General features: G+C 39.9%; 1 protein-coding gene across 1 annotated transcript in view; it reads left to right on the forward strand.

Moving 5' to 3' along the window:
• Positions 1 to 17,205, forward strand: part of LOC139759459 (protein slit-like) — a 1,061,304-nt gene that overhangs the window by 979,370 nt on the left and 64,729 nt on the right. Inside the window, 4 exon segments of the mRNA XM_071681610.1 lie at positions 2,680 to 2,751; positions 10,932 to 11,089; positions 11,248 to 11,398; positions 13,863 to 14,009. Coding sequence (XP_071537711.1) covers positions 2,680 to 2,751; positions 10,932 to 11,089; positions 11,248 to 11,398; positions 13,863 to 14,009 — 528 coding nt within the window.

Raw genomic sequence — 17,205 nt, forward strand, 5'->3', positions numbered from 1 at the left:
GAGGTGGGTTGGTCTGTGTGAGCGAACTGAGAGGCTCAATTGACTTTGTCATCGTGTTGGAAATGGAAATGGAGTTAAAAGACGATAGATAACGATATTCGCTATATAACGATAGATAACGATATTCGCTATATAACGATAGATAACGATATACCCTCGAGCCTATAGCGGTATGACTTTGGAGCATAACGATGTGACCCTTGAGTACGATGTCCGTGCCTTTGACCTGACACCAAAGGGGTCAAAGATCATGCCAATATATCGAGTGGACTGTCTGTCGTCTTGCTCAAGGTTTATACTCTCGTGTTCAAAGAATAAAAGAGAGATCTGTCGCACAAGGAGTATAGGTGCCTCTAACCCTGGTATGTTCTGTGATATATCAGACACAAAAAAAGTTTTGTTATACACACTTTAGCAACTAATACAGCCACTCATCTTGTCTCGCGTGTTTTGATCTGTCTGTCTGGTCTAATATATCGAGGGGTAGAATCCCTTCTCTTAAAAGCTTTCCACTACACTGCCTTACTCAGCCTCGCACCTCCATTATTATTTTAATTGTTCCTTCATTATTTTCATTGACTTGATCAGACTCGTCACAGTATATCCTATTTTTACATACTATAAGAGCAAATAAGCCGGCCGTCAGTCACAGTCTTCCGTAATCTAAATAATCTTAATATGGTCCGTTGTGGACCAGTGTCTTCCAGATTATGTCTTGGCTTCTCTTCCCCTCCTGTCCTTCTGGATCAGATCGGGGAAGGCTTTGTAATCAACCTCGTTAGTAAATAGTCCTAACTATGCCCATAATTCCCGGCCTGATTTGATTTATGATTTTTTTTTGGATAATGTGGCACCGTATCAATACTAATTACACTCATTTCGTTATAAAGAAGCCTCGCCATATAATGAAATCACTCCTCCATTTGTCGTAATGAGTCTTGTGAGGCTCCATGAATAGATTTCTTTCGGGTCACCAGACTGTCTGGCAGCACGTCTGTCTGTACAGGAGTGCGTCTGGGGGCGAGTGAGCCTCCGCGGTATCAGTCACTTTCGGTGATCTGTAACCACAGTTTCCTTCGGTTTGCAGGTCTCTCTGTTGTGTATCTTCGGCTTGCAGATAATAGCCACTGTCCTCCTTGGTCTCTGGTCCCTTCTCTTTACCACCAACATATGAATGTTCCCTTAAAGTGTAGCCTTGATTTTCTGCAGTGTACGCCAGATCCTTGTAGTAGTTACTTGGAAGGCAGTTGTACTTACTTCCAGAATATCCCATATCTTATCTTAAAGGTTCTTGTTCTCTCCCGCATCCTGTTCGAAAGCAGATATCATGACTGATTTGTTTCTCTGTTGTTCCACCTCTACCATCCCGATACAGCATTATTTCGTTGAACTTGGCGTTCGCTCTTTCCATCAGTCTAATGTCATCCATCTCTGTAACCTCTGACCTCTCTCGTAACTCGCCCCTGGCTCTCAAGCACTCATCTTTAATGCCCGGTACCTCATCCATCTAGCGCTATCATTGTTTATCATCAAGTCTTCTAATGATATCCATATTGCTCACAGTTTTAGGAATATATGTTTATGTCGATATTGTTACATTTGAATTTAATTTGAAATTTGTTGTGAAAACGTAAGATGGCAGGAGGTTGATTATATTTGCTAGCAAACGGTTCTTCCCTGGATGGATTTAAGCTACGCTACAGACCAGTGTTCGCGAGCTTGTGGCCTTTTGCGGTGACAGTGGCCACACTGCTCATGTGGCTAGTCCTCAGCCCAGCCCAGCCCAGCCCAGCCCAAGCCCTACCATGAGCCATCCCACTCTTATATCATCACCTTACCACCCTTAAAAAGAAAAAAGAATAGATTTTAATTAAATTAGATAAAATGACAGCCTTTATAAAAGGAAACTAAATCCGCTTAATCTTATTTAAACAAAACGCCTTCCTAAATGAAAACCAGTTCCATTCTGGCTCCAACCAAGCCACACAGTAGTCCCAGCTGAGCTGAACTCTAGCCCCAGCCTAGCTATACATGAATTCCAGCTTAGCCTGATTTTAACTCCAGCTTGGCTACCTCGCCAAACTGCATTCTCAGCCTACCCTCACTGCAGCCTTGGATTAACCGAAAGTCTACTTCCAGCATTAGCCTCTCTCTAGCCCCAGCACCAGCCTCACTCTAGCCTCAGCACTAGTCTCACTCTAGCCCCAGCACTAACCTCACTCTAGCCCCAGCACTAACCTCTTTCTAGGCCCAGCACTAACCTCACTCTAGCCCCAGCGCTAGCTTCATTCTAGTCCCATCCAGCCTCTCTCAAGCCTCAAGACTTTCCTCACTGTAGCCTCTGCCTATTCTCACTCTAGTCTTAGCCTAGACCTCGCTCTAGTAGCAGTCTAGCCTCACTCTAGCCCCAATATAGGCCTTACATTATTCCCTCCCTTGTTCACTTCAGTCCTATCCTAGCCTCACTCTAGTCCCACCCTTATTCACGCTAATACCAACGAAGCATGACTTCATCCCGGGACTAGCATCACATTAGCCTCAATTTTTACTTAACCCCAAGCTAGCCCCATTGTCTCCTTTATTGGCCTGTCGTCAGATACATTTCAGTTACAGTACCCTGATATTTACTAGTGCGCAGAGTGTTTTATAAAACAGTTGTCTTCCTTTTTTCTGTTTCAGGTCTCTGTACGACAATAACATCAAGACCATCCAGAATGGTACCTTCGACAGCCTGAGCAGCATCCAGACCTTGTAAGTACATCACCTCTCTCTCTCTCTCTCTCTCTCTCTCTCTCTCTCTCTCTCTCTCTCTCTCTCTCTCTCTCTCTCTCTCCAGCCATCTTCGCCGTGGCTCCTGAAGCTTTTCCTCAGGCTCATCCTCACCACCAGAGTCTCTGTAGCTAGGAATGGATTGTTGCGGTGCTAAATTCAAGGCTCTTCTTCAGCTGCATTTTAGGTTGATATGAAGCTTTTGCATTTTGTTTATGATAGCATTTTAACTGTGCACTCACGGTTCTCTAACCTCACCAACAGCTCTGATGAGGTATTATGATATTGTATTAATAACATTAATGACATGTTGGCTGTAACGCTATCGGAAAGAGATACACCTCCTGAATTTAGGCGCCCAGTTCCTGGGAGACGCGAGAGGTGGCTATTGAGCATGTTCAAGTGAAAGATGACTTCCCTCAGGTATTCGCTTACCTGAATGTCTAGTGATTCACATTATATCGTCGTAGGAGACATGTAATGGGTGGCATCAGTCAGGTGTGGGTATTTTTCGTGGATGGCACTGAGTCCACGCTGAGATTGCCTGGAGTCTATATTTTGAAGCATGAGGTACGCTTGTAAATTTAACATCACACACCCTTGCAAATGATCATGTATACAGACTAATTCCTATATATATATATATATATATATATATATATATATATATATATATATATATATATATATATATATATATATATATATATGGGATATTGGCCTTTTTCAAAACAAAATTTTTTCGAGAATGGATATTTCCATCCTCACAGATAAATTTCTCGACAAGACAGCAAGTTATAAAAAAGGAAGGTTTACCTTTCCCCCCGCGAAAATACATTCGTGGGCAAGGGCAAAACTGGAAATATGTTTGTAGGGGCAAGACCTTTGTTGAAATGCAGTTTGAATCAGGGCAAGACAAGCTCTACATGTAGGCAATTTGTGGTGGAGCGCCTTTGTCTTCCACACCTTTCATGTGAGCGGAGTTTGGTGGAAGCCTCGCACGGTGGAAGCCTCGTCTTCACACCTGTGTGGGCGGAGTCTGCTGAAAAATCTAGTAGGCCAATACTTACTTGACACACGGCATAGCTTTTGATTTGAACCTTAGATGTGTAAAATCATGCCACTAGTGGATTGGATGTGGTAACCATAATTACTAAGTCAGGCTGTGATACATATATCTTTAAATAAGAAAACCTTCTCTCGTAATATTCCTAGCATCATCACCGCTTCTCGTCCTCCGTCCGTCAAGTTTTACACATTATTTGACAATTCATGAGGTAGGAGTTGTTATGTTGTGGCAGACTGGGGAGAGTCATGTTAACTTGCTGAAAGAGTACAGGGGTGACAGTGACCTTGAAACAGAACATGGAATTTCCTGATGTTTACAGTATTTTTCTTTTTTCCGCCTCCACCCTCCTCCCCTACGTGACACAGTAAGTTGATTTTGGATCGTGTTTTTTTTCTTTTCTTTTCCTCGTCGTTGTTTAGGTATGTTTTATAGTCTTGGTTGTTGTGTACACGGAAGTACGGGTCACTATAAGAGTTGAGACATACTGGTTTATATGTGTCAGTGGGAGGAATGTGGCCCAGTGGTGCACTAACAGTTTCCCCCTACCCCACATTGACGCCAAGACAGTAGTATTTGGTTTTAGATTCTTTGTTTCACAGTTCTTGAAGCGCATTTTATTTTAGATTTAGGATTTTTTTGTAGAAATTCGTGCTTTTTCCGTTTCCCACAGTCGTACTGGGGTGCGGGAGAACCTTGCTAGTCTTCGCCTTTGCTGCAGGCAAAGTTTGGTGGGAAGCCTGGTTCCTTTCCTGCAAGCAAAGTTTAGCGGGAAGCCCCGTAACTTACTTTCCTCATGTACTGAAGTTACAAGAGAAAACTTTAATCCCAAATTGTTTTGTTTTCCATGTCTTGAACCTCCGACTTAGTTAAAGTTTATGGGAAATATCGTCCAGCCCTCTCATGTTGACGGAAGTTTGGAGGGTGTATTTGCCTTTAGATACTGGAAAGTTTGGCGGGAATCTTTCTCCCAAGTTTTACCATATTGGGGAGTTCGGCTGGAATCCCACGATTGTACCTTATTAGGAAGTTTGGCGGGAATCTTTGTCCCGCGCTTTTGCCCCATTGGGAACTTCAGCGGGAATCTTTGGGCTGCTACCCGCCGTGTTAGTGCAGTTGGGCAGGAACTTTGTGGCGGGACGGGGCCTGGCACTGCCCTGGTTAGGGTGCACATGTTGGAAATTAAAATAGGATTAATGTGGAGAGGCAGCTTGATGAATGTCCCGGCTGGTCATTAAAACAGGATTTGCTCGTGTCAGGCTGTAAATTTAGACGCGTAGGGTTCCTATTGTTATATATATATATATATATATATATATATATATATATATATATATATATATATAGTGTGTGTGTGTGCGTTGAAAATCTTGCTGTACGTGATAGACGTAACTAAAATTCTTACACGGAAGAGTTCAAACATAAGCATAAATATAAACATGGTTTGTGACTCTGTTGACGCTTGTTCGTATCCACACGGCTGGCTGTAAGGTATTAATTATACATCACCGCCTCAGGTTTCAGAATTGTATATCTTTATCGAATTTTGTTGGGGATGTGTGTGTTTCCGGTGGTCCATTGTAGCGCCCTAAATACTCCATACCGTACTCAGGTTAGTGCGGTACAGGACAGACTAATACTTAAATAGCCGTTGTATTTTTCCTGGAGTATACCTGAGTATGTATCACCTCATAGGGCACCAACAGTGCCTCGGGTACCACTTAGCCACGTAACGGAAAGTTTACCTTGGGTGTAACTGGTAATCCATCATCCCAGCGGCTGAGTTTACTTGAATTGTATTTGAATATTCTCCACTCATAATTCAGTTTACCCTGTTTACCAAAGGATCCTCAAGCCCCGCACTTAATATGACCTGGAATTATTTAAGAACGGACTGAGGCCAGAGAGTAAACATGGGGTATGTTAGTGGTTACTTGGCTTTTGTGTCAGTGTGTATAAATAACCTATTTCTACAGTATGTGAGGAGGGAGCTTCTACACTCTGGGTTCCCATACCTTAAACTTTCACTGCTATCATGCTCCTTTTAAACTTATATATATGTTGTCGCTTAGTTTATTCCGTTGATTTTGAATAATCTAACCTTTGTGGTTCGCCTGTTTTCTTCTTCCGAAAAACGGTTCACTTTCGGCATCGCCAATGTGTGTGTGTGTGTGTGATAGATAAGGAAAGTACGAAGAAGCAGAGAACAGGAAAGTCAAAGTAGACAGGAAATACATTTGGAAGCACTACGGGTCATTAGTTTCCTGTTTACTCCTGAGTTCCCTCACAAGATTAGACCAGCAGATGACGTGCGGCACGATAGACCAGGAAGTGAAGGATAAGCTAGTAGTGAAGGAGTTCCCCCATTGAGTGAGGGTCCTGCCGCCTGGTGTGTTTGACGCGCGTCCCCCTGGTGGCCTTGCCGGAAGGGAGGAGCTCGACTTGGTTGCCTGAGCGGCAAACTCACTAGTGTGTATGTTTGGTCTGCGCTGAGGAGGATTGGCTGGTAACGGAACGTACAAGTAGAACCTTTTTTGTGCTGGGTCTCATGGCTTATTGGAATGTGCGGCTGGGTAATTTCATCAGTATTTCGGGATTTATTGCATTTCTTTTTTATATTACTCTACGGATTTTTTTTTTCTTAGTTCATAGCAGATTTAACAGATTTTTTTACATGCCTCTACAAGCGTCGGTTAGTGTGGAGTTTATGTTGTGTCTGCCCCCAGGCACCCCTAGTTCTTGCCACTTTCCTGTACTGGCTGGGATTCGATCCTCATTCCAACAGCCGTGCGTAAATCTGTATTATGAAGTAATGTGGAAGAAAGCTAGAGTGTGTGTATAAATACACACATACTTAAGAGTAAAAACATGGAACATATGTCCAAGATTAAGAAGGGGCAACACAAGTTTAAAGTTCGCTCCCCGTAAACCACAAATAGTAATCACACACACACACACACACACACACACACGGGCGTCCGTGGTGTCGTACTTAGTGTCGTTGACATGACTGACGCACGGGCCCTCCCGGAATCGAATCCTGAGCGCGGAAGTGGACCCACAACCAACCCAGCTGTTTATCCTCCCCTCGGGGCTGGTTAATTCATGCGTACCTGGCGTAGGCTGTGTGTGTGTGTGTGTGTGTGTGTGTGCTTATACATAAGAGTAAAGACATGGTTCATAAATACAGGGTTAGGAGACGAGACAGCACAAGTGTAAAACGCTCACTCCGTAATACACACACACACACACACACACACACACACACACACCAGCACAGATCCATTGTCCAAGAGAAAGCCCCGAAATTTCCCAAATTTGACTGCCGTTATTCAGGCACGAGACCTCATTCAAATTGCCTGTCGCATTCCGCTTTCTAGATTTCCAGCAATCTCCCTTGTCAGCCCGCGTTTACCGTCCGCATTCGCCCGTACCGTATTCTCCCTTTTTCTGTTTGCTGTTCAGAATTCCAATCACAGTTTCGCTGACAAGAGAGGCCTGGTTATTGTGGCGACCATGCCCCTCCTGTGAACGGTAGTGCGAAATGAAAATAGTCACCAAGGGACTTAGGCCCCATGGGCGGAAGATGATGACAACGAATTTTAGTACGTTATATTAGTTTACAATAGTAATACATTAGTTTGACAATAGTTTACGGTAGTAAACTCATTAACTTGATGCGAAATGTGAATGCATTTCAATATTTCCGGTAGTTTTGGAAACAACTGGGCGTAGCATGATAGATTAGGAAGTGAAAGATAAGCTGATAGCGAAGGAGCTCCCTAAGATTTGTTTAGTTTTCTCTAAATATTTGATATTCCATATCGCTATTGCCTTTACTTTGTCCTTGTTCCACTGCATTTCTATTTACATCACTCATACCTCTGTTTTCCCGTTGTCTGTACACTCGACCAGGAGGTTCAATGTTGTTTGAGTTCCTATTTCATGTAGGTTGTGTGGCGTCATCTCGTGAATGAAGCGTTTGGTCAACAAATGGATGGGAGGGGCTGTTCAGAGGCTGGCAATCACTTTGTCCCGGGGTGGTATTCATAATATTATTATTATTATTATGCAAGCGATGTGGAATGGTTCTTTGAAAGACTTATCTAGAAATTTTGGATGGCTCTTCTTGAGTTCGGCGGCTGAAATATGAATTTATTTCAATGATTCTCCTCATGGGAGACTGTCGTTAGATATAGATTGATAAATTGCTTAGGCTCAGCATAGTGGGGAAGCAGGTAGGAACATGCATGTAGCGGTTGAACAGTCTGTTGCACTTAATCCCATGGATAGAGAATTTTTGATGTCCAGTTCTTATTTTTATAAAGAATGTATCAGTTGCAGGTTTTTGTTACGTATGAATTTCTCTTTGGGTATTGTATCGAACAAACACTTTTGATTGATATTTTCAGTAGTTGAATAATGGTTTGATGATAAAAGAAAGTCATTTTAAAAAACATAAAACAGAATTAACTCCATATATATATAAAGGAAGGGAATGCAGTTTATATGAGAAATTCATGCCTAGAATGACTTTCGCTTATGTTTTCAGAATAACTCAGTCATTCTGTTGTGAATTCAGAATCCATGCCTACTTGGAATTGTCTGCCACACGAATCTTCTCCGATTAGTTAGGAAAAAAAGAGGTTCATTTGCGTAAACTCATTTTTCTTAATTTAAAATTCTCCAGTATTTGCTAAGCTGGCCGCATGTGGCCCGGGCACATACATCCCGAAAGAGAAAGGAGGAAAAAGTAATAAGTAATGTGGAGGGAGAGAGACTGAAAGTAATCATCATAAATATAGAGGAAAATACTCTGATTATCGAGCTATTTTATGTAAAGCAAAGAGATTTAATGCAGTTCTCTTGTGTGATTAGATACCTTTTTGTACTGGATGATTAATCTACGTTTAACAAAGCCTTGGTGGCCGGATTGAAATTTTATGTTCCCGCAATTGGCATTGCTATATTTATTTATTTTATTTATTTTCCTAACAGTACTGTTTTAGATATTGGTCCATTAGGATGTTACTTCATCTCTTTGTCCATTGATCTATATTGAAATATTTAAGGGGGTTCACATGTGTTTTGCCCACTGATTTATATATTTATGGGTCTTCACGTGTGTTTTGCCCACTGATTTATATATTTAAGGGGTTTCACATGTGTTTTGCCCACTGATTTATATATTTATGGGTCTTCACGTGTGTTTTGCCCATTGATCCATATATTCAGAGGATTGGTTACATTAAGCTGATGTCTGGCAACTTCTGGAATGTAAAACCCGCCAACAGTTTCCCACGAAACAGTATCCATGGATTATGCAGAACATGTTCTCCGGTTAATCGTTCGTCAGGTAAAATTTACGTGAGAACACCATATATATATATATATATATATATATATATATATATATATATATATATATATATATTTTTTTTTTTTTTTTTTTTTTTTTTTTTTTTTTTTATACTTTGTCGCTGTCTCCCGCGTTTGCGAGGTAGCGCAAGGAAACAGACGAAAGAAATGGCCCAACCCCCCCCCCCCCCCCCCACATACACATGTACATACACACGTCCACACACGCAAATATACATATCTACACAGCTTTCCATGGTTTACCCCATATATATATATATATATATTCCTATGAGTCCACGGGGAAAATGAAACACGGTAAGTTCCCAAGTGCACTTTCGTGTAATGATCACATTATTGTTATATTTCTTTCCTGTATCTCCCCTGATGATGTGATTATTACACGAAAGTGCACTTACGAACTTATCGTGTTTGATTTCCCCCGTGGACTCACAGGAATATACTTAATCATGCGCTCAATTGTGATCCTTTCCAATATATATATATATATATATATATATATATATATATATATATATATGTATATATATGTATATATATATATATATATATTTTCATACTATTCGCCATTTCCCGCATTAGCGAGGTAGCGTTAAGAACAGAGGACTGGGCCTTTGAGGGAATATCCTCATATGGCCCCCTTCTCTGTTCCTTCTTTTGGAAAATTTAAAAAAAAATGAGAGGGGAGGATTTCCAGCCCCCCGCTCCCTTCCCTTTTAGTCGCCTTCTACGACATGCAGGGAATACGTGGGAAGTATTCTTTCTCCCCTATATATATTTATCTATTTATTCACTTTGCCCCGTCGCCGTCTCCCGCGCCAGCGAGGCAGTGCAAGGAAACAGACGAAAGAATGGCCCAACCCACCCACATACACATGTATATACATACACGTCCACACACACCACATATACATACCTATACATCTCAACGTATACATATATATACACACACAGACATATACATATATACCCATGTACATAATTCATACTGTCTGCCTTTATTCATTCCCATCGCCACCCCGCCACACATGGAATAACAACATCCTTCCCCCTCATGTGTGTGAGGTAGTGCTAGGAAAAGACAACAAAGGCCCTATTCGTTCACACTCAGTCTCTAGCTGTCATGTAATAATGCACCGAAACCACAGCTCCCTTTCCACATCCAGGCCCCCATAGAACTTTATATATATATATGAATATGTATATGGGGCGACGGAGAGTTTTACCTTTTTTATGATTTTGTATTGACTGAATTGATCATATCTTGATTTATTAATGGTTAGCTGAGTTACATAGTATTCCAGGAGTCCAATATGTGTTTCAGCAGTCTATAACAGTTCTTAGTCGCATATGATTATGCGAACTGCTTTTATATGATGACAGCTTTCTAAAAGAGAAGCTTCTAAAAAAAATTGATTTAAGGCAAGTGAATGATTATGAGGACGTAAATGTTGATGATTAGATATGTGGTTTGACATTGTGGCAACCATAAACTATAAAAGACCTTAGTTTATTATAATTAATACAGGGCACATCTATTGGAAAATTTGATTAAATTTCCGTTAGTAAATTTCTATCAACTATAAAGTACGTCAGCAAAAGTTCATATTAGTAAGTAATTTATGGTTTTTAGACAGCCTCAAATTGATATCGTAAGAATTTCATGTACGTTTTCTTTCCTTTGATATTTTTGGAAGGTTTCTCTCTCCCCCATTAGGCACCTGGGTCGTAACCCATTCGTGTGTGACTGCAGCATCCAGTGGTTGTCTGACTACCTGGAAGTGCACCCCATTGAGACATCAGGTGCCCGCTGTGAGAACCCGCGATGGCTCCAACGAAGGAAGCTGAATGCCCTTAGGGACGAGCGACTCAAGTGTACGTTGGTGACATTCATTTTACACAGACTTATCCTGTCTATCATTAGTGCCTGCAGTATCATGTATACAGCCTGTGGGTAACCGCACGTGAAAAGAAAATGAAATCTGCACATATGTAAACAAGTGATGACACTAATAAGGTGGATCTTTTACCAGGTACGGATGGAACTGTCTCATTGTATGCTGGAGAATGTGTGACGGAAGAGGAGTGCCCCCGAGGATGTACCTGTCGAGGCACCACAGTAGACTGCACAGCTGGAGGCCTTGTCCACTTCCCCGACACCCTCCCTCCTTACACCACAGACCTGTAAGTGCTCCTTGTTTTTGTGTATGCACTTTTGGGTGGTAATTAGTGTTGGCTCATATTTATCCATGTGTTTGCCTGTTTGTGAATACAGCTCAAGAGCTTTTATTCATTGTTTTTTAACATTGCGTTTCCCTTTTGATTCGTCTTATTTCATTCCATCATCAGAATTATCATAGAATTATTTCGTCTTATCTCTTTTAGCATGCTTCCCACCTTCTTGAAAGATCTGCATCATATCATGATTATCAAAGTCATTCTGAAACTTGAAAATTTTTGTCTTGTCTCCTCACTGCATCTGATGACCTTCCTTTCATGCCATATATTCGTAACACCTTCCACGAAGCATCTCAATCAACCTTATCATTTGCTTTCTTAGATTCATAGATTCTATATACAAATCCTTCAGTTTCTCTATGTATTTCTCACACACATTCTTTAAAGCAAACACCTCATCTGCATATCCTGTACCACTCCTAACACCACATTTTTCCTTCCCAACCTGATATGACCACCCTCTCAGTCACCACTCAAACACCTTAATGGTACACTCAAAAAACTTATACTTCTGTAATTCAAACACTCTCCTCTGTGATTCAAACACTCTCCATTGTCCCCCTTGTTTGCAAAATGGCACTATACATGGCTTTCTATCAACCCCCAGGCACCTTACCCTGATCCATACATACACTGAAAATCCGAACTAACCAGTCAACAACACTCAATTATCTTTGCATCATTGTTAAGATGATGGAAAAATAATACGAGACAAAATTGTCATGTTTCTAGATTACAAAATTATATTGAATAACCAACAGGGTTCCATGATAGATCTTGCCAAACAGATTTACTTGAATTTTATAATGTTAGGTATCAGAATTGGGAGGAAAAAATACCGTCTGATGTGGAAGTGAGTCACAGGGTGGGGGATGGGGTGGAAGTTCTGGAGCATTAAAAAATGTGGAAGGTGAGAAAATTATCTTGGAAAGCAAAAATGGGTATGTTTGAAGGAATAGTGGTTCCAACAATGTTATATGGTTGCGAGGGGTGGGCTATAGATAGGGTTGTACAGAGGAAGGTGGATGTGTTGGAAATGAGATGTTTGAGGACAATATGTGGTGTGAGGTGGTTTGATCAAGTAGTGAAAGGGTAAGAGATATGTGTGGTAATAAAAAGAGTGTGGTTGAGAGAGCAGAAGAGGGTGTATTGAAATGGTTTGGTCACATGGAGAGAATGAGTGAAGAAAGATTGACAAAGAGGATATATGTGTCAAAGTTAGGGGGAACGAGGAGAAGTGGGAGACCAAATTGGAGATGGAAGGTTGGAGTGAAAAAGATTTTGAACAATCTGGGCCTGAACATGCAGGGGGGTGAACGGCGTGCAAGGAATAGAGTGAATTAGAACGATGTGGTATACCGGGGTCGATGTGCTGTCAATGGATTGAACCAGGGCATGTGAAGCATCTGGGGTAAACCATGGAAAGTTTTGTGGGGCCTGGATGTGGAAAGGGAGCTGTGGTTTTGATGCATTATACATGACAACTAGAGACTGAGTGTGAACGAATGTGGCCTTTGTTGTCTTTTCCTAGCGCTTCCTCATTTCATGTGTGGCAGGGTGGCCACGGGAAATGAATAAAGTCAGCAAGTATGAATTATGTACATGTGTATATATGTATATGTCTGTGTATGTATATATACGTATACATTGAAATTATAACATATGTTTACCAAATGGCGTCCTAGCTACATCTCTTCGTTGTATATCAGCTGACTGTTATATTTCCCTCTTGTCTCTCCCTAATGATGTGACTATTACACGAAAGTGCACTTGGGAACTTATCATGTTTCATTTTCCCCATGGACTCATAGGAATACACACACACACACACACACACACACACACTCACTGACACTTATAACCATTCACTTATGCAATCATTCACTTTATTTTTTCTTCATTGTCATTTTGTTTCTGGTAACTCGTACCTACTTGTCACTACTACTACTACTAATTTAAATGATCACAGGTGAGGAATATTAGAGCCTGACCATGTGGGTATAGTGGAGAACAATTCTGTTTACTGTAGTTTGTTTTACCAAAAGGGAAGAGATGAGTAAGGCATTGGGTCATCAGTTTGATAGAGAGAAGGGTAAGACATAGTCAGAGATTCTAGGGATGACAGTTTTGCCCTGGTTTGATGATGGTTCATCATGTATGAAGTGCTTTACTTTGTGTGTTTTTTTTTTCATTATCAGTAGCCATCTTTTAAATGCAAATCTAACAAGTGATGTGAACAATAGCTTGTGTGTGCAATTTGCCTGTAATGTGTTATGCTTTTTTTTTATGGTATATGGTACTCTTGACTTGTGAATCATTCCCCTGTGGAATAGAAAATGCTACTTTTGTATGTAAGATGCCATGCTGACCTCTAGTCTTTGCTTTTACAACCTTTTTGTACCTCTTCTAGCCTGTTGTCTGATAACGAAATCCGTGAGATAGGTGGGGCAGGGGTTCTACGTCAGTTGTCCCGCCTGCGACGCCTTGTTCTTTCCAACAACCACTTGCGCCGGATCACAAAAGGGTCTTTCCAAGGGATCCAATCTCTTCATGAGCTGTGAGTAATTGAATTCCTAACAAGTATACTCGTTATTGCCTCGTGGATTACCTGTGCACTACATTGCTTACAGTAATTATCAGGTACATGTTAAATTTTTCAAGAATAAACAGTGTTTAGATGTAGAATTTTTGGATATTAGAAACTTGGGCCCACAGTTGTGGCTTAATACTGTATGTGGTACATATATCTAGCAAAAAAGTTAAAGATAGCATTTGTTTTTTCATTATTCACTGAATAATATCATTATATTAGCTTGAGAATGATGCATATTGTTTTTTATTACTACTGACACATTTGTGAAGTATATGTAAATGAGTAGCTAAGAAAGTGATTGCATTGGCAAGTGGTCATGGGCATAGGGGAGGAGGTAGTTCTTGCATGAGGCCTTGGGAACCATGGCCATTAGTGAATGTTTTCTCATGTGATACCAGCAAAACCTTTTTTAATCTATACAAAAATAGAGTATCAGTTTTTTTTCATACATTTCCCATTTCTCACATTAGCAAGGTAGTGCCAGTAACAGATGAAGAAATTGCCTCATTCTGTCACATCCACTCTCTAGCAGTCATGTAAAATACACTGACATCAGAGCCCCCTATCCACAACCAGCCCAATAAACCTTACCATGGTTTCCCTCAACCACTTCTTATTCCCTTAGAAAATATGCAGATATTGAAGTGGAACTTTTAACTGGATGTCTTCCTGCAGCACCTAGAGACAGATTTAACTTATGTCCATCATGATGAAACTTACTGAGTAACTGTACTAATAGTTGATACCATAATTAGAGCAGATTCCTTTCAAGTAATGCTGCAAGGATGTTACATTATAAGAAAACATAAGTTGAAGTCAGTGCAGAAGTTGTGATGTAGGGAAAATAGTTCCTTTACATCAGTATAATTATGGCATTGATTTTGGATGAAGATTAGTGTAAATAATGATACTATCCTTGTAACATTACATGAAAGGATTCAATGAACATGAAGTATCAGCTAGTACTACTTGATAGAAGGTCTTACATATACTTGTGTTGAACATCTAAGAAAACTGTAAGTTAAATCTAAACTATTGGTCGTAACTTGTATGAAATATTACTGCATTTGTAGCAGATTTCAGTTCATGCAAGAGTTTCATTTGAGATATTTTTATTTATTTACTTTTTGAAAAGGGACTTTCTTGGTATTTTACTTGGGAAGTTGATCTAGAGCTCAAGCTTAGATAGTCATGTTTGTAACTCTCCACCCCCTCACCTGCAATTACATGCTAAGATGCTCGCTTTTTCAACTGCCCTTTTTCTAACTGTTTAAAAGTTTAATTTCATAACATTAATCAAATGTATGGTTATAATTATTGCATTGATTTGATGAATAATGTTTATTGATTTTGGTAACATTATTCAACAAGGTGTAGTAATAAATGATTTTTTATTTTTATTGCTAGACATGCATACCATATACAGTATTCTTGCACAAATCTGTGGGTCCATGTTTCTAAAAGTAAATGTATTGGATTATGCTTTCGCATCATAACACCTTCAAAGAAACCAAAAGTAATGTAGTCATTGATAACTGGTAAGCTTCATCTTTACAACAGTTGCACCAAGCACTGTAATTGATATACTTTTGCGATGAAATGATAAAGGCAGAAGTCTTGAAAACTTCACTCATAGCTGAAAACAAGTTAGTTCAGACAGAGAGAGCAATGGCATAAGTTGTTTTAGTGTATGATAAAAGAAGCAGCTGACTGGAAATTCATGATCCAAATTGACAATATATAATCTGTTAGGTACTAAACCATGGCCTTTGGGAATTTCCAGTTTTCAGAACTTTGGGTTTTCAAATCTCGACCTGTATTATGATTAAAGATAGCAGTGTTGTTATGGTTTTCTCTGTGAAAGTTGTATTAAGGATTTGTAGGTGTGCTTAATAAAATTCAGGTAAATAAGATATAGGCTTCATGAATGTTTGATGATATGCAGAAAGTTGTAACTATTTGCTGATAAGGAAGTGACAATAATGTGATGATTACACTTAAAGTATATCAAATGATTATAAGAATGATGCTCAAGTATTATGAATTATATATTACCAGTACATAAAGTTAAGTGAATAGTAAAGCAATTTGTAGTAAAGTGAATAGTAAAACGATTTGTAGTAGCTTCCTGCCAAATTTTCCAGATCGTTTAAGGAAGAAGGGCAAATTGTTGAATTAGTATTAGTCAGAAGTCAGTGTCAGAGATGAATGTGCTCTGTTGATCTTCACTGGTTATGACTGTCTCCTTTGAGGGTTTTGTGAGCAGTGGTTTTAACTTCCTTTTCAGTGCATTGGTGGGTTAAATGGCAATCTCTTTTATGAGCCTGTTGGAGCTTATGAAACATATTATGACAGGGTTCTTTCAGACAGTCATTGGAGCAGAGATCTGTAGCAGCAATGGTCAGATCAGATTTTGATTAACAGTTGGTGAAATTAGATTCATGGGTTGCTAGCTTATTAGCTTATTAATTGGAGTGAAGGGCTGTTACTCATCCTTTCAGCTGATCTGATGTTTTCAGAAGTGTTTTTACCATTATTTTGATATCAATAAAGTATTTATTGATTTGGTTTCAAACTTATCATCATTCTTGTATTAAGTTTCTTAGGGTAGCAGACTTAAGTGCATGGTAATTTTCTCATTAAGGTTATCTAATACTTCTAAGGCTCACTTATCTGTTCTTGATGCTACTTCATTTACGCATGAAATTCTGTTTAAAAAACTAAGGTCTGTCTAAGCACTTATCACACAACTTTTGATTATGCATTGTAAGGTTACGTATACATGTCATGGCCTTCCATGGTGTAGCAGTTAGCATTCTTGACCAGGACGCTTTCTCAGGCAGCCCAGGGTTGAGTGCATAGGTTTGAATCCTGGTTGTGGCAGTTAGTACACAGTCAACCCAGCTATTCATCCACCCATAGGTGTTGGTTAGTAAAATGGGTACCTGGCTTAGGTTAGGGTTATTATATGTACATATAGTGTTTATGGGATGCCCTTGATTAGGGCCTCAGTTGCCCGTGTTATATCAGCTAACATGAGGAAAATAATACAATAAAAATGCAATGTCTAAAACATTATACTAGGATTTTTACACTAGTTGATACTTGTTTATTCATCACACAAGTATATTAGATTCTTCAGTTTATACACATTGTTTCA

The sequence above is a fragment of the Panulirus ornatus genome, chromosome 33, assembly GCF_036320965.1.
Source record: "Panulirus ornatus isolate Po-2019 chromosome 33, ASM3632096v1, whole genome shotgun sequence".
Lineage (NCBI taxonomy): Eukaryota > Metazoa > Arthropoda > Malacostraca > Decapoda > Palinuridae > Panulirus > Panulirus ornatus.